This window comes from Eleginops maclovinus, chromosome 14 (assembly GCF_036324505.1).
Source record: "Eleginops maclovinus isolate JMC-PN-2008 ecotype Puerto Natales chromosome 14, JC_Emac_rtc_rv5, whole genome shotgun sequence".
Classification (NCBI taxonomy): Eukaryota; Metazoa; Chordata; class Actinopteri; order Perciformes; family Eleginopidae; genus Eleginops; species Eleginops maclovinus.
This window is the reverse complement of record NC_086362.1, coordinates 4,292,537-4,313,714: the sequence shown is the minus strand read 5'-3', so window position 1 is coordinate 4,313,714 and position 21,178 is coordinate 4,292,537. Positions and strand designations below refer to the sequence as shown.

Genomic DNA, 21,178 nt, shown 5'->3' with positions numbered 1-21,178 from the left:
TGCTTTTACAGCACCCGTAGACTCGTAAAGGGAGTCTGGATCACATCGGGATAGGATTGTGAACAAGAAGACCACGGATCTGTGCCCCGTCTTTTTCAGCCTATGGGCAAAACACAGCTTCAGTCACATGCCAGTTAAAGAGCAGAGCAACAGTTATACCCAGTGTCTGTGACAGAAGTCATAATTCAGAGTGATGTGTCCTGGAATAACTCTGACTCTTTTATTTCCATTTTGGAAGATGATACCGCACATTACTGGATATTGTCCCTCATCTGTTGAACCACTTTTATATCAAGTAAATCAAAATAAGCTGTCAAAGGAGATTCTTGGGAATAGGATGGCTAAACAAATCCATTTTTTTGTTGTCATTTTCTAGACGCCCCATTCCAAAGATAAGCTTTTGGAAATCGAAATAGTTTTTCCAAAATATCTCAGAGATACAAACAAACTATAACAGTCCAGTGGATTTTGTAGCAACACACAGGCATGGAGCCCCCCCTTGTGGACAAAATGATAATTAGCACCACCTCCTAATCTTTGGGACATTTGGAAGATGAGTAAACTGTGAAAGAAAGTCACTCAAATATGTTTTTCACATAAGAGCTTTAAACTTTATTCATAGGATTTAAGGAGTCACAGCCAAAAATAAACACACTCTGGAAATCATTCACTCACGCGCACACCAAGCACTCAACAAACAGGCGTTCTCTGCTCCATATCTTCATCATCATCATCATCATCATCAGTGTTCATGGTATTGGGAAGGAGTTAGCTAACACTGGTCGTCATTTGCCTGCAGACTTGTATGGATCGGACCACACCTTCACACCTTAAGATAAAAATAGAAACACTTACAGGTTCAGAAGGGCATAATAACAATATAATAATCAATTAATAATGATGATCATCCTCTTACTACAGTTTATTTGAACACTGTGCTTTTAAGTCTGATTTCCAATGACCAAATATATGTTTTCTAAACTTCAACAGACTAACAAATTGTGCAGATATTGTAAATCCTGTACATCTGGTGCTCCCTAAATAGTACAAAAAGGTAACAGAACTGCATAAAGAGAGTGAACCTACTGTATGAGAGACATATGCCTGACAAGTCTTAACATGTAAATTACATTAACACTCAACTAATATTCGACTGATTGCAAAAAACTACAATTTTAATAAAACTACACTTGATGTCTCACCTCCTACTACGACGCTTGAGCCTAGACAACTTTCATCAGGTATAAAATATACCTGCTCTGAGTGCATACATCTACTATGTGCTCTTACCCACGGGTTGAACGTCTGCCTGGTTGACTCCTGCCCGGTTCATCTTTTGAACATCTCCTGGCAAAGAAAGAAGAGTACAGTATTTTCAGAAGATTTCGGCGGTCAAAATCAATGCCATAAACAAAAAAATAAACATTTGCAGCTTCATTGTTCTCATCTGCCCATAACACTGAAATTAAAGTATCCACTGTTTGTGCTGACTTTCCATCTGTGCTGGCCAAAACTGGATCAATATAAAAAAGACTGTCCAATAATATGAGTAGCAGAACAAAGACATACAATAAAACCACCAACATTTTAGCTAAATGAATTTTCCTGGCATCATTCGACTTTGTTCTTAGTTGTGTTTATTGTTTAGGGAAAGTGGAAGGCAACCTCTGGGTGTCCAGTTCGAAACTCATATTGCCTGCTTACACGACTGAGGACAACCCTTTTAACTCTGTCCACATTTAATGTATTCATATGTAAATACGAATATATTTAGGGAACATAAAACCATTACTTCATTATGCTAAATTAAAAGCAAGAGTGCCGTATAGCAGGTTAGCTGACTAGCTAGCTAACTAAAGATGTAAAGATTCAAAGGTTTTATTTTCGTATTATGGCCAGGAAATATTAATTACAATTACACATATATTTATTGTCTTATGTCATTTATACATACAAGAAAAATTGTGCAAGAGAAAAAGCAGAATAGCATGAAATAGTGCAAGAACATGTTGTAAGTGAACAATGTTCAAGTAAATGCGTAGTTAGTAAACTATATCATGTAAAACAGACTAAGCTAAAAACAACACGTCACATGTTAACAACAAGTACCCTAGTGGAATAAACTGCGTATTCTAATAAACATTTACACTTGAGCTATAAACTTGAGTAAGTTATGAAGGCACTTCATAGCAGTCCAAGCCAGTAACCTTCGTTTATTTTTAGTAAAGCAAAACTTAGCTTAGCTGTGTTTAGACAGAATAAGTACAATGCAAAAACACACTTAATGACACTAGTTAGCTGTCTGGTTTTGTAACTGTATTTGAATAAGAAGCCACTTACTGTAGTCATTGTTATGCGTCATCGGGTAGACAAATATCGGGTAAAGCGCGGCGGCAACTGCTGTTGCAAAACCCCCAAATATCAACGCTATTCTCGCATTTTTGGACATTTTAATCTTTCATTTGGTGATCCTCTCACCTCCAAATGCAAACAGTGTTTACAATTATTACTTCCGGTGTAAAGGTTACGCAAACCATGCTTTAGAAAAGAAAAGCGACGTCAACTGTTTTTGGTTCTTCTGGGCTGCCGTCGTCAGAGTCACACGCTGCAGCACAACAATAATAAGGAAGTGTGGGGGAAGAATTGAGAAGTTGTTTCATCTTTTCTCTCATGGGGTTAAAACGATGAGCTTTTTAGCCGTTTTTGTGTGTTTTCTTTGCTGCTGTTACTCAGCAGGAGAAAACAAGCCAACTCAAACGTTTGTAATTCCTCACAGTCACATGGATGTTGGCTGGGTTTACACTATTCAGGTAGGTTGATATCACCATATCCTCTATAAGGTGTGTAAACTTGATGTAGATCCTGCTGTTTAAATATGCACTTCAACCAAAACATTGTTAACACTTAATGTGGTGGATTGTGTGTATTTTCTATTTAAGATAATGTGTATTTTCCATAGGAGAGTATGCACGCCTATGCAGGTAATGTGTACACCAGTGTGACTGAGGAGCTGTCAAAAGACCAGGGTCGCAGGTTCATCGCTGTGGAGCAGGAGTTCTTTCGACTGTGGTGGGATACCGTGGCCACAGACTCCCATAAGAAACAAGTAATGATTGGTCTACACTCTTTTCTGACGTAAAACAATGCAAAATTGTCTTAAAGGGACTTTCTTATATGGATTTTCATGAAGTTTGGGGATTTGAATAAAACAGATTACAATAAAAGTGTATCTGGTGCTAAAATATCATAGTTTATGTCCCTGTCAATCTTTTTTGAGTTACCTTTACATGCAGAGTAAATGTTTAACCCATCATGTCTTGTCATTTGTAGGTACGACAGCTCGTAAAGGAGGGACGGCTTGAGTTCATCCTCGGAGGACAAGTGATGCATGACGAGGCTGTAACCGATCTAGATGACGAGATACTTCAATTGACAGGTAGTGCAGCACATTTCCTGCCCCTGTAAATGTCAGTTTGAGAGAAGAGATATGTAGTAGACCTTTTTTCCTCTGTGGTGCTTCAGAGGGACACGGCTTCCTTTACGAGACGTTCGGGGTGCGTCCTCAGTTTTCCTGGCACGTGGATCCATTCGGAGCCTCTGCGACCACGCCGGTCCTCTTCGCCCTGGCTGGGTTCAACGCGCACCTCATCTCCCGGGTCGACTATGACCTAAAAGACACCATGCAGAAAGACAAGGTATAATGAGATGCATCAGCCCATTTACTACTCTACTGTAATCGGTGAAGGGAATACCAAATTGTACAACAAAAAAGCTGTTCTTACACTTTTACATTGTCAATCTAAACTACATTTCTCATAGCTTGTTTGTTTTTCTATTTTTGGTTACAGAAACTACAGTTTGTATGGAGAGGTTCTCCCTCTCTTAAGGAGAAGCAGCAGATTTTCACTCACACTATGGACCAGTTTAGCTACTGCACCCCATCCAACCTGCCATTTTCCAACAGGTAATCCATGTTTAAATATTTATTAATGACAGAGAGACGAGCCTTGAACTCTCTACCTACATTTCTATTTTGATATTTCTAAATGTAGTATTATTAAATGCACAAATAGGAGTTTTTACCTCAAAAGGAAACATGTCTTTACGTCTCAGCTCTGGTTTCTATTGGAACGGAGTCGCCTTGTTCCCCGACCCCCCTAAAAATGGAGTTTACCCCAACATGAGCCTGCCCGTCACCAAGGAGACGATACACGCCTATGCCAAGACGATGGTGGATAACATCAAGCAGCGGGCCGCATGGTTTAGAACAAACCATGTGCTCTGGCCATGGGTGGGAAACAAGTGAATCTATATCGAAGCATCAGTTGATTATAATCATTTTTTCCACGTCACTAAAACGGTGCGCTTTATTCTCGTGTTTCAGGGCTGCGACAAACAGTTCTACAACTCATCGGTCCAGTTCAACAACATGGATCCTCTGATGAAGTACATCAACCAGAACAGCGAAGAGTTTGGGGTGACGGTTCAGTACGCCACCCTCAGCGAATACTTCCAAGCCATCTACCAATTAGATGTTGTCTGGGAGCTCCGTGGCAGTGAAGATTTTCTACCATATTCCACTGGTGAGAATCTGTATCCTCAAATTCAAAGACAAAACAAACACATTTTTCTTGTTTGAATACAATTTACTCTGGCTGATTTATTTCCTAGAGCCTTACCAGGCGTGGACGGGGTTTTACGCCTCCAGGAATGTCCTGAAAGGCATGGCACGGCGGGCCAGCTCCCATCTACATGCAGCGGAGACTCTATTCGCCCGGTACCGGATCAGCTTCCCTGACGGACCTGTAGCTAAAGACTGGGCTCTGGAGAAACTGAGGGTGCTGCGCTGGGCTGTATCAGAGGTAATCTGTCCAAATATGTTTCCCATTTAACAGAAAATAAAGTAAGTGGTGTCTGTTCAGGGCAAAATACACCAGAAAGATTGTGTCATTGACAATTCTTAAGCATTTTCAAAGGTATAACATGTAAAATGTCCACTTTAAAATGACTAGGTTTTGTATTTGGTTGAGTTGTGTGCTTAAATTATCCCATATTTTATAATGCTGTCAAAACAAGTTTACGGTGCGCTCCATTTAGTCCTCTGTCAATGCCATCATAGCCCCTCTAGCTAGTCTTACTTCAGGGGAAACATGAAGGAAGGGAGTCGGCAAATGTGTATAAAAGTGGCTAAACAAAATATTGATAACATGTAAAAAGTAGTCCGTAAATGATTTTCATCTGTGCTGGTGGTTGTGTAACAATGAAGACTACAACTCCCAGGATCCTTCACAACAGAAAAGACTTTGAAATGTGTGTCAAATGAACACATCTTGACAACTGGTGTGTGTTTGTTTAGGTCCAGCACCATGATGGCATCACTGGCACTGAGTCTCCTAAAGTGGCGGACATGTACATGCAGCATCTCACGCAAGGCATGATGGGAGTGGACGAACTTCTGGCTGCGCTCTTCCTGCTGCCCTACAACCTGGAATCACCCGGGATGCTCGGCAGCCGCCGCCAAAGAAAAGGTGTTTTCATTTGCTAGCTTACATTAGCATGCCATTATATACAGCTACATGCTAACACTAGCTGTCATTTTACTCGACAGGGGTTCATCACGCTCTGGAGCAACATGTGATCGTCTACAACCCGTTAGCTTGGAACATCACCACCATCATCAACGTCACCGTAACCTTCCCCAATGCGGCTGTCTTTGATGATGACGGACAACCAGTGCCTGCGCAGGTTAATGTTGTTTTTAATATCAAATATTAGTCATCTTTAAAGAAGAACTATGTAACTTTTGCGGAAACGTGGTAGTGTGCACGGTTAATGGAGGTGTAACAGTAGAAACCCATTCTGTTACAGATCCAGAGGTCATCTCAGTCCAATTTGACCTACGACCTTTTCATCGTGGTGGATCTCGGAGGCCTTCAGGCCAAAAAGTACCTGATCAAATTGTCTGAGGAGAAATGCTCCGGGAGGTCCAAGTGTGGCTGGACGTATGAAGCCAAAGGGGTTCAGTTTGAGAGACGCTTCACCCGGGACTCATCGGAAACAGGAAGGAGGCTGCTGCCCGTCCTGAGTGAATGTTACGAGCTGGTGTTTGACCAGGATACAAATCTACTGCACAGCATCACACATCTGTAAGAGAGTGGAGATCATGTTGCAGCACATGCAGATACACTGAAATATTTGCACTGAGAGTAGTTTCAGTTTATCATTTACCAAACATTAATTGATTATGGTTAGTTTTTTACGCAAATGGTTCAAGTTTCTCAAATGTCTCTGAGATAGTCAACTAAATACATTTCAATTTTGGACTTTGGGCAAAACCAGCCATTTTAAATGGTAATATGGGCTTTTAGTAATTGTGTTTAGCAGTTTTAACTATTTTCTACAACAGCGTATGAGGAAAATAGTCTGTAAAATAGAAAAAAATGTACAAAGCCTGGGGAAGGCAGTATTATTTTGAGAAAAAACACTTCATTTCTGAAATTGAATCAGCAAAATAATCTGCTTTGACTCTAAATAATAACAAAAATACACTGTCTTAATTTTCTGCCACTCTAAAGATAAAAAACGAACAACATCATTTGCTTATTCTGCCTCCAGTTGCGTTTAAATCCCACTTTTGTGACTCATACAGATGCTTTTCCCTGATGCCAGTGTGACTCTTTGACCTTTTGACCTCTGTGTCCTCCTTGGCAGCCAAGAGAAAAGGAGAGTCCTGATGACTCAGGATTTCTGGGAATACCAGGCGAATGGAGACGTAAAAGCCGGGCCCATCTCTGACAACTACATCTTCAGCGCTAACGGGTCAGCTGTGCGGGCCTACCGGGCGGTGGAGATGGAGATCATCCCGGGGAAGATAGTGACGGAGATCAGGCAGTACTTCTACAGGTAACATCAACCTTCTGTAGTGAATAAATCCATCCTAATGTGGCATTTACTATTTAAATGTAATATATTTCATCTTCTAGAGAGGAAGGTGATAAAGACTACACTTACTCCATCATAACCCGAGTCCCAGAATGCTTTGGGGGAAGTCTGCAGTGTCACAGGCTGGAGCAGACGTACTGGGTGGGTCCGCTGCATCTCAACACAGAGGTGGTGCTCAGAACCAGCTCCTCCCTAAAGAACAACAGGACCCTGTACACCGATGATAACGGCTATCAGATGATGAAGAGGACATACAGGAAGTTCACTAACAACACGTTAGCTAGAGTAAGTTCCTGGATGTATAAAGAGAATGCTGGTCTAATAGGAATACGTGGAATAATCTGTGTGTAATATGTATTTTGCAGAATTACTACCCCATGGTTCGGGAAGCTTACATCGAGGATGAGCTCAGCAGACTGGTGCTGGTCAGCGACAGAGCTCACGGTGTGTCCAGCCAGGCCAACGGGCAACTGGAGGTGAAAGGAAATATATGTTATTTATATTAGGGTGAAACGTAAAGCTGTAAATGAGAAATAATTATATTGTTGGTGTAAAACTAAACTGAAATCACATTGCCAGGTCAAAAAATGAATAAAGATTAAATTAAATGGATGGAAAATTCATATAGTTTTTGACTTTTTAGCTTTTAATATTTCACTACAGAAAATTAACGCAATTAAATCTCCATCCAGATTTAAATAAAGTACACAAATAAAATAAACCTTTTGTTAAAACTGCAACTAAACTAAAACTAGGACTCTCAATATGTTCCGGTTTGTATAAAATCTCAAACAGAAACCCGTGTTAACATCCTGTGTTTTTCCCTCCTCAGGTCATGCTCCATCGCCGTCTTTGGAACAACCTTCCCTGGAACCTGGGCTACAACCTGACCCTGAACGACAGCTCGGTGGTGAGGCCCGCGCTGTGGATGATGCTGGGCTCCCTCAGCACCACCTCCAGGCTCCACCAGAGGGAGGCCATAGAGCTGCAGCACCGACCTGTCGTCATGCCCATCGACCAACCTCGTGAGTGCCTAGCTTTTTTTCGGGCTCAAAACATTTTTGTGTTAGTCAGCAGTTCATTTTTGTGTTCTTGCAATCCTTAGAGAAGCCTTGGCATGAGGAGAAACCCAGAGGACGCTCTCCGGTGCGTTCGGTGGTCCTGCCGCCCAACCTCCACCTGCTCAGCTTCAGTATCCCCGGCTGGAACTACAGCTCTAAACATGACGTCCACCTCAGCCACATAAACTCAGGTCACACTGTCTCTGAGGTTGTTATGGTCTTTCATTTATCCATAGGGATTCAATTCTGAAAATGTATTTTTTATATTATATAAATCTAGGTAAGGACTTGCACTCGGAGCCAGACTACGACCGGGTCCTGTTGAGAATCATGCATCTCTTTGAGGAGGGGGAAGACCCAGAGCTCTCAAAGCCAGTCACCATAAACTTAAAGGTGGGCCACAAAGCGTTACATTTTCATCTTTTAAATATGTCTTACATAATCTTCTTTTATTTAAAATTTCATTTCCTGTTTGAACAGGACGTTCTTCAGGGCATTGGGGAAGTGAAAGTGCTGGAGGAGCGTTCTCTCACAGGAACCTGGGACATCACCACGCTGCAGAGGTGGAAGTGGAAGACTGAAGATAACTTAGAATCAAGTGAGAGTTCTTTTTCTAAACACTGGCATTAAAATACTTTAGATTTTTGTGAAACTAGTTTTCTCATTCCTTGTTTGTTCTTTCTTTATCTCAGACAACACCATGTGTCGGAGTGGTGGTGATGGAGCTTTCAATGTGACCATCTCTCCCAAAGAGATCCGAACTTTCTTCATTCACTTTGCCTCTAAGAACTTTTAGGCTGACCTGTCTTCTGTGAAGATAGCTTGTGACGATGCTTTTAACAACTTATACACTGTTGGTAAATGCTTATTTTTGCACATTTTGTTAATTTGTTGACTGATTGATTGATTTCCTGTTGATTGACACTGAATAAAGTCATTATTTTTGACATTTTCAATATCTGACTACTGGCCTACCACAATACAGTTTGTTTAATTGTGAACGGGAAATCCAAACACGACGTAGAACACAATAGAGTTTAATAGAGAGAATAAACTACTGAAGAAACTATCTATGAAACAATCTACCGTAATTTCCGGACTTAAGCGCAATTAAGCGCACCTGAATATAAGCCGCACCCACTGAATTTTAAAAAAATATGTATTTTGTACATAAATAAGCCGCACATGTCTATACGCCGCAGGTGCCCATCGGTACATTGAAACAAATGAACTTCACACAGGCTTTAACGAAACACGGCTTGGAACAAAAATGGATGGAATGCTCCGCTATCTTTGCATCAGTGGATTTGCGGGAGTTTGAAACTTTTTCCTCGTAGTCGGGAGGGAGCTGCTGACACAGACTCGTTTGTACCCTGATGGACAGGCCTTTACGTCTCATAAATCTTAGACACCACGATGGTCCACCTCTAACCTCACTTCATTACGGTGGCAATTGTTTTGGCTTTCAGTCGGATCTGCACAGTTGAAACACCTCGGCCGTCTGCTCTCTGTGTGTTGATCCAGTCTTCGAGCTCATTTTCTAGTTCGGGCCATCTGCTTTTCTTCCCTCTGAAAGCTTTTGTTGTCTTTTTGCACTGAGTTAGTTCCTGCTGTTTCCAACGTCTTATCATCGACTCATTAAGGCCAAGCTCCCGTGCAGCAGCTCTATTTCCTTTCCCAACTGCCAGATCGATCGCCTTCAACTTGAAAGCTGCTCATATGCATTTCTCCGTGTCTTTGCCATGATGAGGGTGACAAAATGACTACCGTAATCAGAATGATGGGAAGTTTGAGCACGCTCGATTTACGTCACATTATGTGACAGTGCTCAGTTTTTTGTCTATTTTTTTTCAAAATCCCATTTTGGTGGCATGAAGCTTGTGAAAGCGGGAAAAATCCATCAATTAGCCACGTCATTGTATAAACCGCGAGGTTCAAAGCGTGGGAAAATAGTAGCGGTTATAGTCCGGAAATTACGGTACAGGGCCTATGCAGGGGTCAGCAGTCCTTAATCCCAGGGCATTTTGTTTATAAGGTTCAACAGCCAAATATAATATTCTCAAGCATTTTAGTCATTGACTAAATAATGCATATTAATCATAGTTATTACAAAAGTAATTAACGCTGACTCACTCAATTGTATTTGTTGCTTTGTGATGCTTTTAAATAATTTACATTTATCTAAATGAATTCCTGGGACCAAAAAGACTTATATTTAGTCCAATAAATTGTAAACTATACAGAATTTTTAATTTTATGGCAATATGTTCACATTCCCTTTGCCTTTAATATCAGAATTGAACCGTAGTACTCATCATGACCGCTAGGGGCGTCCCATGCCCAACATCAAACCAACTTCCCTCTGCGACAGCGAGCATCGACAAGGCAACACCCGAGGAGACACAACCTTTCTGTCTGTGTTTAACCGTAGCAGGCTAACCAGGACAATAAAGCATTATAAACAGCATAATGTAAGGTTTAAATGTTTGCATATAAAAACGCCATGATCACGCGAGAAGAAGACGACGTTATTTGCAGTTTGGTACAAGATGAGCAGCAGCAGTGTGAGTTACCTTCAAATTTAAGGTCGGAATTGAGAGATTATATTAAAATCGAGTCGAGTGCATGCATTTTGTTGCATGCAATGTCAGGTCAACACATTAGCATTAATGCATAAATCCGTATTTATTGTCGTTATAACGAGGGAAGTCTTTATTGTCGATACAGGATGCTGAAGGGGCGTTGCATGTGTTGCTAGGATACTAGACTGGGAGAGGGATGATTTAAGGTCAAAGTTAAGGTTGAATTAATCCTTAGGGTTAATAACTTCAATATGATATCTGTCTTTTGCATGCTATGTCAATAGAAACGAGAGAGGGAGCAGAGGAGGAAGCTGCAGCACTTTCTGAATGACCTGGCTTTACTCGGGTCTTTACAGGTGAGTTGAACATGAGAGGTGACAAAGTAAACATGATCTGACTTATTTTTCTTTTGCAAATAAAAGTGTGTTTGTGTTGCAGGGATTTAAATACTTCCAGCCTTGGCTCAGAGGGAAAGAGGAGCTGCTGCTGACCGTCGTTAACCAGGATCTGGTTAGTTTTTGTAGAATCCACACAGTAGGCCTACAGCCATGGATAGACGACAACATTTCAGTCAAGGAGACGTTTACTAACCACATAGTGACTGAAAATGACCACCTATAAAGTTAATACGACTATAAAGAGACCAATACAGCTGCAAGGAGACACAAAATGCCAAAAAGAGACTCACAACGGCCATAAAAAGGGGCAAAAAAACTAGAAAGACACTCAAAATGACCACAAAGCGTCAAAAAAAAGGCTACAAAAAGACAAAGTCAATTACAGAGAGACAATAAACAATTATAAAAAGGAACAAAATGACCACAAAGTGAAAAAAACAACTACATAGACTCAAAAATAGGAACAACATATTCAGAAATAGACACAAAACAAACTTTGTGTTGCTCCTATTTCTGTTCCCTGGAGCTTATCGTCTCACAATCCCCCCAGACTCATTACATCACACTCCTTGCTGCCTTGCATTGACTTCATTTCTGCTAATCATCATCATCATTAGTGACTGCATGACTGACCGTGTCCCCCCCCTTACCTGTCCTGTCCTGCAGGGTTTTCGCTCCCCAGGTTTCGTGGTCTCCAGAGCCTCCTCCTTCTCCTCCATCAGCTGTAACAGCAGCGATGTCTCCCCCAGCAGCAGCTCCCCCAGCCTGGGCAGCCGAGGCAGCTCTCCCCTGCCTGGGGAGCCTCAGGGCCCCCGAGAGCCTCCACCACACACACACACCAAGACGCAGCCGCAGACTGTCAGGTGATCGATGATGTGTCTGCAATAGAACATATATATATGATGTTATTTGATGCTTTCAAATCTGAAATTGAGAGACAAGCTTATGTGGAAGCATTTTTATTGACATATAGTGCATCAATGCTGTTAGTTGTAAACAAAAACAAACAATATGGCGAGGAAAACAGTGACTTACATAGTTATCTGTGGCTATTTTGTTTTGTTTTTTTTATTGTAAAATGAAAATAGTGACCTAGTTCAAAGTGCTATAAATCACTTGTTTAACAGCAGAGAATTTACACATTTAATAACCGATTCCGTCCAAAAGTTGATCAGGCAAAAAAATGGTGATTATAGCCCTAACCCTAACCCTTGTAAACAGGATTAATTCTGGGGGAAAAATGCATAATTTACATGTATTTTTTATAGATCACATGATCATCACTCCTTATATTAATAATGAGTTGAAATGTCTCCCTCAGGGAGCCTTGCAGCGAGGAGCATCTCCTCCCAGCCTCCCCCCAGTGAGAGAGAGATAGCGGTGCCTGTGAGTTTCTTCACCTTACTTTTCCAACCACTAACTTTGTCACTCAAGTCTGATGGCTTTGACTCCCCCCACCCCTCAACAGGAGGTGAACTGCACTCTGTTCTTACTGGCCGGCTATGTGAAGTACGGCCGCCCCTACGCCTGGATACGCTCCAATCACGAGCGCCTGGTCAACATCGGAGGCACCGACTCCATGGTCAAAGACACGCCCATGAAACTCAAATCCATCGCAGACTGGCAGACGCGAGGTATGGAAACAATGTGAGGAATCCAAACATGAGAGAGCTATTGTTTAACCGCACAGATTCAATAATTACAAGTTTTTCCATGAACTAAATCAGACGCAGATGTCTTAGCTTAAGACTACTGTTTGGTGTGGATTAGGGTTGTGGAAAAAGCTCTAGGTGATGAAAGAGTTATAAATCACAGCTTTATTAATGGATTACAATTTTAAAATGTGTTTTCTGTTGTTTTTTTCCAGGTATTCGCGTGTGGGACGTCATCAGTGAGCTTGTGTGTCTGTGCACCGTCCCCTCTCCCACCAACCCTTTCGCCTTGGACATGCGCTACATCAAAAACCTTCCCCTCACCGACCGCTTCCTGGTCACAGGTGCTCTCCTCAACTTCCTGGATACCTATGTGGTTTACGGAAACAGGGATGAGTTGCACTATGACAAAGGTAGGAACTCCTGGAAAGTCGAAGAGAGGCGCAGTGCATCATTTGAACTTTTATGATTTTAGCCAGCAGGTGATGCTGTTTAGCTACATTACGAAGGGATTGATTTTGATGATAGTTTTCTCCTTTCAGTGGTGGAAGATGTGAAGCCTTTGAGGCGCCTTCACGTCCAGTCTCTCCTGGAGTTACAGCGACAGAGGGAGGGCTCATCTGGAGAGCAGTGACCTACTTTATCATACATTTGATATTATTGGTGCACTTTAACAGACTTATTGTAAAGAATAAGACGTCAAATGTGGGAAATCTCATCAAAAAAGGTCTGTTTATAGATCATTTTGTGTGTGTTTTGTCTAATTTCTTTCAAGGCAACACACTCCAGTTGTATCTGTCCTACAGTTGGAAGGTAGTCACATGTGAAATAGCCCTGGGAACTGTGTCACATGACAGATTTAACATCCCAGGACCTCTCTGGATGTCTTGCCCTGCCACCCCTAAACCCTTCAATCCTGCTGTCCCTCATCCAGGCCAAACATAATTCTAAAAGTGGAGCAAAACAGACATATTTACCAGGGTCAAAGTTGCAGAAGCTAAAACTGGTTAGACATGTGTCACAGCTGTATGAACACAAACATGTCGAGACAAATGAGTGTTGTATAAAAAGTTTTAATATTACATAAAATACACATTTAATTAAATATGTACAATGACAGAAAAACAGCACACTGATAAAAATACGCCTTGTAGCAGGCACATGACCCCTTTTCTGAGATGGGGATGTTGCGGCTTTTGTAAATAAAAAGATACATCACAAGTACAACATGATAAAATAACCCGGTTAAAACTTTGTGGCACAGAAACACCTAGCTTAGTTTTGGTCAGAAAACACTAAATGGTCGCCTCACGGTGCACCACTAACCCTTACATCTCTCATTTGTAAACTTATCGCCATCATGAGGGCACGTTATGCAATCCTGCACACATCAATGTCTATAACCGTCACTTTCACTTAAGTAGTCAGGGGCCCCTTCTTATGGCTTCGGTAAATGAGAGCGACTCGGCGTAAAAACAGCACATTGTGACAAGGCTGCTCAATATGCAAAGTCATGGTTAGACGCTTCTCCGATTTCCCTCCACGTTTGGAATGCAGGTGCACGGCCGAGCATTCCGCACTGAGGCTCCAGATGGGAACACAGCGTTCCCAGTGTCCGGACACAAACAAACCCGCAAGTCATGGCTGCGTGTGTGTTTTCCCACATAAATGCAAATACGTCAGCGCAGGCGGACAGTTAGGATCTGTATTTTTGGTTTTTTTGGAAGGATTCTGCTGTAAGGGAGGATTTGTTGACCCTGGGGTGTATGTTTTCCAAGTAACTGAGAAAAAAGCAGTTTGGATGTCTGATTCTAATGAAAGTGCTAGGGAACAACATCGCAGACTATAGTTTATCTTCACTTGTACGCCTGTGTTTTCCCTCTGACATCTATCTCATAATGTAAAATAAAAAGGGTCTTTTGTTCATCCGAATGAAAAACAAAGACCTGCGAGTGCCACATGGCTAAAACAATAATAATAAATTGAAATTATGACCCGTCACAAATTTCATAAATAAAAATCTGCCTTCAACGAAAGCTCCTGTCGTCTTTTTCCAGTTTTGCTTTCTCTGTGGCCAAAAGCTCTTTCCGACAGATCAAACTCTTTGGCGGCTAAAGTTTCAAGTAGACTCTTCGAAAACAAACAAGCCCACCAAAAACAGAGGCCCGGAAATGACCCAGTCTGCTCCCTAAATGGCTTGCCGCCAGTCCTCACCTGGCTGTTGACGGCTGAACAAAGGCGCTCATCGACAGCTTTTTGTGCTACATTGGACGCCACTGTTGCAAAAGTCAACAGACGACTTTGCTGCGTCGAAGAACCTTCAAGTCCGTACGCCCACCGATTATGGCGTCATCCTTTCCTCAGTCATCCAAATATGGACTTTCCCACCTCCCACTCCTATCCCCTTTGTCCTCCCTCTTGTCTTGTGATCGCCCCCATCAGTGCTGTTGTCCTTGAGGTGGTTGTCAGGTTAATGTGGTCCCATTTTTTACGTAAGGGGTAAAAAGCGTAGGTTCAGTTCCAGCTGTCAGAGGCAGACCCTCTTCTTGTGATGGCTCTGAGGGGGCTGCGAGACACAGAGCCCCTCTTCTTCCAGCGAACTGAAAGGAAACAGACAGAGAGGGATGAGTCAGTGGTGTTAGCTGAGCAGCTGCAAATGAAACGGAAATGATATGTTGTTTAAATGTTAATTGGGAACGTCAAAGAAGACTCAATAGTGTGAAACCTTGACTTTAAAATGGCGTCATACTGAAGGTTTTTCATTTGCTGCTACGTACTTCAGCATTTGTTTGGTTTTCACAAAAATGTGCCTACTGCAGTGGGACTCTTATCTTTCTAAACAACTTGGAGAGCGAGAATGATAAAGACAATGAACCAGGAAAAGGTTCTTCAATCATAAACCATTTAAAAAGGGCTTTAGTTAGCATCTTTTCGAAATCTGAATTTTTGACATATGTTTAACTGGTTTTGTCTTTAAAAACATAATTTACGCAGGAAATACAGCATTTAAAACTTGCAAAAAGTAGAAAAATCAAGGTAAGCTAGGAAGATGTTGCCTTAGCTAAAGCTCATTTTGTGCTTACAGTGAATAAAAAAGGTCTTCAATAAAAAAAGCTTCGAAATAGAGTTGATTTTACCTTAGTTTTTAAGTCAATCTAACCTAAAAAACACCAGAAGCAACAGTGTTTCACCAGGCTTAAGGGGCAAATAGCCTAGTTTAGTAAACCATCCCTGCAGATTCCGACTCTTTTGGTATTTACATGGTTAAATGTCAAGCTGTCTTTAAAAATAAACCATTTAAATGTGTTTTAGTCTCACCTTTTCCCAGACTGGTTGGTAGCGTGCTGCTCTTGTTGTTGGCGGGAGAGTTTGCCGACTCCTCTACCAGTTTTCCCTTCCCCTCCCCGGGCTGCAGCGTGGCCGATCCCTCCTGCTGGAAGTCGCTCAGCGCCCGCTGGAAAGAATGCGCCAGACACGCCGTCATGTCCCGCGCTCGCTCCGCCCGGCTGCACCAGAACACCCGACACTGCAGCTGCTGCCCCTGATGCTTGCAGATGTACAGGAAGACATTGGGCCGGTTTGCGTCCGCCGCACAGTACGCAATGTCCTGCAGGTACGTCTTCGTGAGCTGCCGACCTGTACTCAGTTCCTTGACCTCCACGTATCTCGGCCGCACCACCAGGGCGTGATCTTTGCTGAGCTTCTTCCCTTTTGAAACATCTTCCAGCAGGTGGCTGATAGCGTCCTGGGCCTGCTCTCGGTCCAGAGAGAAGATTTTCTCCGTGCCCAGGTAGTGCACCTTGAAGAGAGGGTCGCCGTGGGATAAAGACTCCGTGCGGTCGCGGCGAAAGCGGCGACGTAGCGCAGCCGGAGAGTTCTTGAGAGTCTGCATGAGCTGAAACGTGCTGAGCGACATTGTGCGCTTCAGGCTGGGTTTGGGGGAAATTTTGGCAGAGGTGTGTTCCCCAGAGGTCAGCTGGTCTTCTTTAGAGCCTCTCCCAGACTTCCAGCTTTCTTCTACGGATGGAGCGTAGTTGCATCCACTGCTTTGATCTGAAATGCGGACAGGGAGAGACAGTGACGTTAGCAGATGAATCACTTATCAGGAAAAAATGTGATTTAAATACGGTGATGTGGACAGGGTGCATCCTGGGAATGGTTTGTTTTAACATTCAGTTTTATCTTCCACATGCTTTCAAAGCCTTGATGTGGAAAACGAAACACGCAGTGAGCACAGCTTGTACCGCAGCATGGAAAAACAAAAGGCCACCGAACAGGATCAGTTACGAATGTGACGGCAGAGGAATATTCATTCACCACACACACCAGCCATTAAATATTTACACTCTGAACTGGACACATGCCCAAATAAATTGAAGGTTACACAGAAGTGACACAGAGGTAATCACAGGTGCACAGCTGTGTTTAAACTCATCCCTGTGCCAAACTCTCGTATCACCATGTCATTAGTTACTGGAGGACTTCTCAAATTCTTTGACCTTGCCTTTTTGAGCCATACACAATGTCCACTTCTGGCCTCCCATTGTCTCCCATCCTACTCACCCACAGAACTGCCTGTTCTCTATTGTGTCAAACTTTATTTTTTCCCCTTTCTCTTTTCTTGGCCATTCTTTCAACATCCTAGCTCCTCAGAAGTGACATGCAGCGAGAACCACCGACTGTTCCAGGGAGGCGGCCATTGTTAGGCGACCCCCTGAGCAGGAAACAGCTTTGCATTCTCCCCCCCCACCCCAACCAAAATATTTCTCCTGCAAACAATGGCATGCTTTTGTGAGTGTGTCACATCGCAAGAAAAACGCAAGTTGAACCACACACACACACACACACACACACACACACACACACACACACACACACACACACACACACACACACACACACACACACACACACACACACACACACACACACACACACACACACACACACACACACACACACACACACACACACACACACACACACACACACACACACACACACACACACACCTTTCACCTGCTAACAGAAAGCTGGCTGTTTTGCATTTACGCAACACTGCTTTATAGCAACAACAACACTGGATTTCCATGAGCTCAATAACCAAAATAGTTCAAGACAAAGTTACATACAGGTCACGTGCTTCAAAATACTTGTTGACATGATCTGAATAAACAACTTTACTTCAATCTGACATGTGCCGTCACATCCACTGTCCATCCTGTGGGTGAACAGGTATTCATTTATTCTGGGGCCAAAAGTCATATAGAGAGATTCTTGCCCCAAACTATATTTTAAATCATGTATAAAAATACAGTACAAACAAATCTCAATTAAGAGGTTATTTTAAGGATCCATTATGTGTGTAATCCTGCATCAACACACGAGGTAGAACTTGTTTATCTATCTATCATATTACTTTTTAAGAAAATACTGGTACTCTACTTATTGGTGTCCACCTGGATGGGCAATTTCTATCTAATTTCAATTTCTAATATTTTAGGCATGCCTTTAATTTATGTGTGCCTCTTAACTTCTGCTGGGACAATGTAAATGTCCCACTGTGGGATTTATAAAGGTATTGTGATTACGATTATTTAGATCAAACAAGGAATTAAGGTACACCCAATCCAAAATACAATTGATTGAGCAATTGCTATTTCTCAAACCTTTTTCTTCACATCATGTTCTCCTTCTTTGTATGCCGAATTAACCAAAATAACCTTTTGAATACCTGCATTTGATAAATAATATATACTGTGCTGTACAGTTGCAGAAATAAGCGAGATAACAATAAATTGAATGTGGTTTGGCGAACCCCGGTGAAATATAACCTGTTAGATTTCTCAGTGCATTTTACCTTTACCCATGAAATACTTTTAAAGCTTTTTCAAAATGTATCTTACCTGGCCACAACTTCATGCAAACGATGTCCTTGGCGTCTCAGGTGAACCTCGGAGTTCCGTGATGTTTTGAAACACACCAGGCAGGTGGAAGTGTGCTATCCTGCACGTTTTTACGCAAAACCCGGTTTGAAAAGTCCTTATTATTAAAGAAAGTAATCGTTGAGCCGTGTTGGTATCGCTTTCCCCATGAGCTAAGTGTTCCTCCTGCGTTAATAGATGTTTAAATGAGTTTATGTGCAGACTGGATCATGCTCTCCTTTCCCTGCTCGCGGACGGTTTGTGAGTTGAATGAATCTGAGAGCTCGTGCGACAACCGGTTTTAAAACAGCGTATGCGTGGGCACGTCACACGCGTGGACGAGCGCTGGTGTCGGAGCAGTGAGGAGGCTGGTTGGTCTGAGGGGGGAGAGCAGGGAGGATTTACAACAGAAAAGGGATTTACAGTACATAGAAAGGTGGATAACAATGAACACTTACTGGCATTGGTGTTTAAAAGAAGATTTATGGCATACCTCCTTCATGTACATATTTACAGGCCCCTTTATCATAGTTTTCCAGTGGTGGAAAGTCAGAGTACATTGACTCACTTATAGTACCTCTCAAAGCAAAACTTTTACTTGATATTGAGTATTTTAACAGTGTAGTATTTTTACTTAAGTAAAGAATCTGAATACTGATGTTACACCTGAAGTAGGTGTAACATCAACTAATAGTACACGTTGTTGTATGTGCTCTTTGTTGAAGTGAAATATGTAAGATTCCATGGCTATTACTCTTCCTTAAAATATAAATATATTTATTGCGCAACATTGAATACAACATTCCCCCAAAATGTTCAGCCCGACATATTTAGCATTCTTTCGAAACTTTTGACACATGAATTTAAAATAAAGATGTGTGATCGATATATAATATTTGACTCATTTTGATTGGGTCTTAAAAGGTATTATTTTGTATAAATATTTACAAAAATATAATTGGATCTTTACCTTAGGGTTAGGGTTAAGGGTTAAGGTTTTTAAGAAATAGCTTCTTTTTTTTTTTTACATTATCAATTAACCTGTTGGATAATATATTTACTCAAATAAAGCATCACAAAATGTCCCAAAGCTGTATCTTTTTATTTAGTTTGTGTGGTCAAGGATATGAAAAGCATAAAGAAAAGAATAAGTCAGTTGTCGATATTTTAGTTTTTTAAATAACGTAACATTAATGGATTAATTAATAACACTTTGTTTGAATAATATGTGACAAAGAAAAAGAAATGCATTAACATAACTAATGAGAACGATTCAAATGTAGGTATTTTATGGCATTATGATAGTCGTCATCATTTCACAGGCCCATGACGCTGTGCTCTACCAACTGAGAGTTTCACATTACCTGCTACAAGTAGAAAACAAGGCTTGAGGAAACATCTGAAACCCACTACCTTTCATTACCTCCGCATTGCGTCAGAGCCCCTCTCTAATGGGGATCGCTGGCCTCCCTGGTTCAGATCTGCTTCAAGTGTTTATTCTGGGGGCATTTTGAACAGTGGCAGAGGGAAAAGTCTAAACTGTTCCATGTGTGTATGCGCCTGTCAGTGTGTGTGGCTGGGTGTGCCTGATGTGGAGAAACAGTAGGGCCCCTGTTTCTCTGGGTTTGGCCCAACAACAGTTAAGTTCTGAACGTCACACTCGCCTCAGTGCCTAACTGGACACACTGTAACTATTCTTGAGCCGCCGGTGACCTAATGGACCATCTCAGACGGCAGGCTCCCACCCTCCTTACGTATCTCACAACAGCGAGTCAGCATCATATGCAGGCGTGCAGGCGTGCAGTGCTTAAGAAGTGCAGACTTTACAGGTTTAACCCCCGACTAAACCACTTACCGTTTATTAAAATCACCAGAAATGTACTTCGTGTTTTAGCCTTGTACGATTAGCAATATTGTATGCTAAAGAAACTCTGGAAGTATTGGTCAGAAATTTTTGGATGGATTGATGTGGAGTTTTGTAGACATTGATGGTTCACAGAGGATGAAAGATAATAAGTACTTTATCTGATGGAAATTATTCCCTTTTTTGTGAAATATCAACAACGTACAATTGCTTTTTAGTTACGTGGCTTGCATGAACAGAAAACACATTTCCATGAGCTGTATAAATAGAAGGTATTATCATGCTACATGCTAACACGCTAAACCCAAAGAGTGAACATTTCACCAATACATTATTAAATTATGCATCAATATCTGCCGGATAAACACCACATTTTGTGGCTCAGTCAGTAGGGGCTTGGACTGGGAATTGTAGGGTCACCGGTTCAAGTCCCCAAACAGACATGAAATATGGAAAGTGGACTGCTACTTGGAGAGGTCCCAGTTCACCTCCTAGGCCCTGCTGTGGTGCCCTTGAGCAATGCACCGGACACCTCCAATCCCTCATGTATGTGCATGTATGTGATAAATAAACAGGGTTTCATTCTCCGATTCTATCTATCATATGACTTTTCATCTAATTGGGAAGTCAAGATTTAAACTCGTCCATCCTGCTGCATTTATTCTGCATTTTAGCTTTTTCCATTTTAAACAAATGTTAGTTTTGATAGTATTCTCTCAGAACCAGAGTACTTTTAAGATAATGGGCTCTATTAC

General features: G+C 41.8%; 4 protein-coding genes across 4 annotated transcripts; 2 read left to right on the top strand and 2 right to left on the bottom strand.

Annotated features, from left to right (window-relative positions):
• Positions 1 to 586: 586 nt before the first annotated feature.
• Positions 587 to 2,596, bottom strand: smim20 (small integral membrane protein 20). Its single transcript, XM_063901320.1, has 3 exons — positions 2,341 to 2,596; positions 1,291 to 1,347; positions 587 to 829 (listed from the first exon to the last, which is right to left on the bottom strand). Exons 1-3 carry the CDS (start codon positions 2,447 to 2,449, stop codon positions 786 to 788), a joined length of 210 nt encoding a protein of 69 aa, XP_063757390.1. The 5' UTR covers positions 2,450 to 2,596; the 3' UTR covers positions 587 to 785.
• man2b2 (mannosidase, alpha, class 2B, member 2) lies at positions 2,595 to 8,959 on the top strand. The gene is made up of 19 exons (XM_063901319.1): positions 2,595 to 2,810; positions 2,960 to 3,106; positions 3,331 to 3,436; positions 3,523 to 3,695; positions 3,849 to 3,964; positions 4,114 to 4,291; positions 4,385 to 4,583; positions 4,672 to 4,862; positions 5,357 to 5,528; positions 5,609 to 5,745; positions 5,869 to 6,146; positions 6,712 to 6,903; positions 6,984 to 7,227; positions 7,308 to 7,418; positions 7,775 to 7,967; positions 8,048 to 8,194; positions 8,284 to 8,396; positions 8,484 to 8,601; positions 8,696 to 8,959. Exons 1-19 carry the CDS (start codon positions 2,685 to 2,687, stop codon positions 8,797 to 8,799), a joined length of 3,045 nt encoding a protein of 1,014 aa, XP_063757389.1. The 5' UTR covers positions 2,595 to 2,684; the 3' UTR covers positions 8,800 to 8,959.
• Positions 8,960 to 10,721: 1,762 nt separating this feature from the next.
• Positions 10,722 to 14,671, top strand: si:dkey-19b23.7 (uncharacterized). The gene is made up of 7 exons (XM_063900788.1): positions 10,722 to 10,941; positions 11,024 to 11,095; positions 11,650 to 11,846; positions 12,305 to 12,369; positions 12,452 to 12,617; positions 12,851 to 13,048; positions 13,178 to 14,671. The coding sequence occupies exons 3-7, from the start codon at positions 11,720 to 11,722 to the stop codon at positions 13,267 to 13,269; spliced, it is 648 nt and encodes a 215-aa protein (XP_063756858.1). The 5' UTR covers positions 10,722 to 10,941; positions 11,024 to 11,095; positions 11,650 to 11,719; the 3' UTR covers positions 13,270 to 14,671.
• Positions 13,693 to 18,819, bottom strand: si:dkey-19b23.8 (low density lipoprotein receptor adapter protein 1). The gene is made up of 3 exons (XM_063900787.1): positions 18,542 to 18,819; positions 15,954 to 16,688; positions 13,693 to 15,235 (listed from the first exon to the last, which is right to left on the bottom strand). The coding sequence occupies exons 1-3, from the start codon at positions 18,555 to 18,557 to the stop codon at positions 15,150 to 15,152; spliced, it is 837 nt and encodes a 278-aa protein (XP_063756857.1). The 5' UTR covers positions 18,558 to 18,819; the 3' UTR covers positions 13,693 to 15,149.
• Positions 18,820 to 21,178: the final 2,359 nt, after the last annotated feature.

Coding starts and splice junctions, on each gene's coding strand:
- smim20 (XM_063901320.1), bottom strand. CDS start 2,449: ATGTCCAAAAATGCGAGAATAGCGTTGATATTTGGGGGTTTTGCAACA. Junction 1,348..2,340: donor GACGCATAACAATGACTACA/GTAAGTGGCTTC, acceptor TTTCTTTGCCAG/GAGATGTTCAAAAGATGAAC. Junction 830..1,290: donor GGCAGACGTTCAACCCGTGG/GTAAGAGCACAT, acceptor TTTTATCTTAAG/GTGTGAAGGTGTGGTCCGAT.
- man2b2 (XM_063901319.1), top strand. CDS start 2,685: ATGAGCTTTTTAGCCGTTTTTGTGTGTTTTCTTTGCTGCTGTTACTCA. Junction 2,811..2,959: donor GCTGGGTTTACACTATTCAG/GTAGGTTGATAT, acceptor TATTTTCCATAG/GAGAGTATGCACGCCTATGC. Junction 8,602..8,695: donor TGAAGATAACTTAGAATCAA/GTGAGAGTTCTT, acceptor TCTTTATCTCAG/ACAACACCATGTGTCGGAGT.
- si:dkey-19b23.7 (XM_063900788.1), top strand. CDS start 11,720: ATGTCTCCCCCAGCAGCAGCTCCCCCAGCCTGGGCAGCCGAGGCAGCT. Junction 11,847..12,304: donor ACGCAGCCGCAGACTGTCAG/GTGATCGATGAT, acceptor TGTCTCCCTCAG/GGAGCCTTGCAGCGAGGAGC. Junction 13,049..13,177: donor TGAGTTGCACTATGACAAAG/GTAGGAACTCCT, acceptor TTCTCCTTTCAG/TGGTGGAAGATGTGAAGCCT.
- si:dkey-19b23.8 (XM_063900787.1), bottom strand. Junction 15,236..15,953: donor ACCAACCAGTCTGGGAAAAG/GTGAGACTAAAA, acceptor GTTTCCTTTCAG/TTCGCTGGAAGAAGAGGGGC.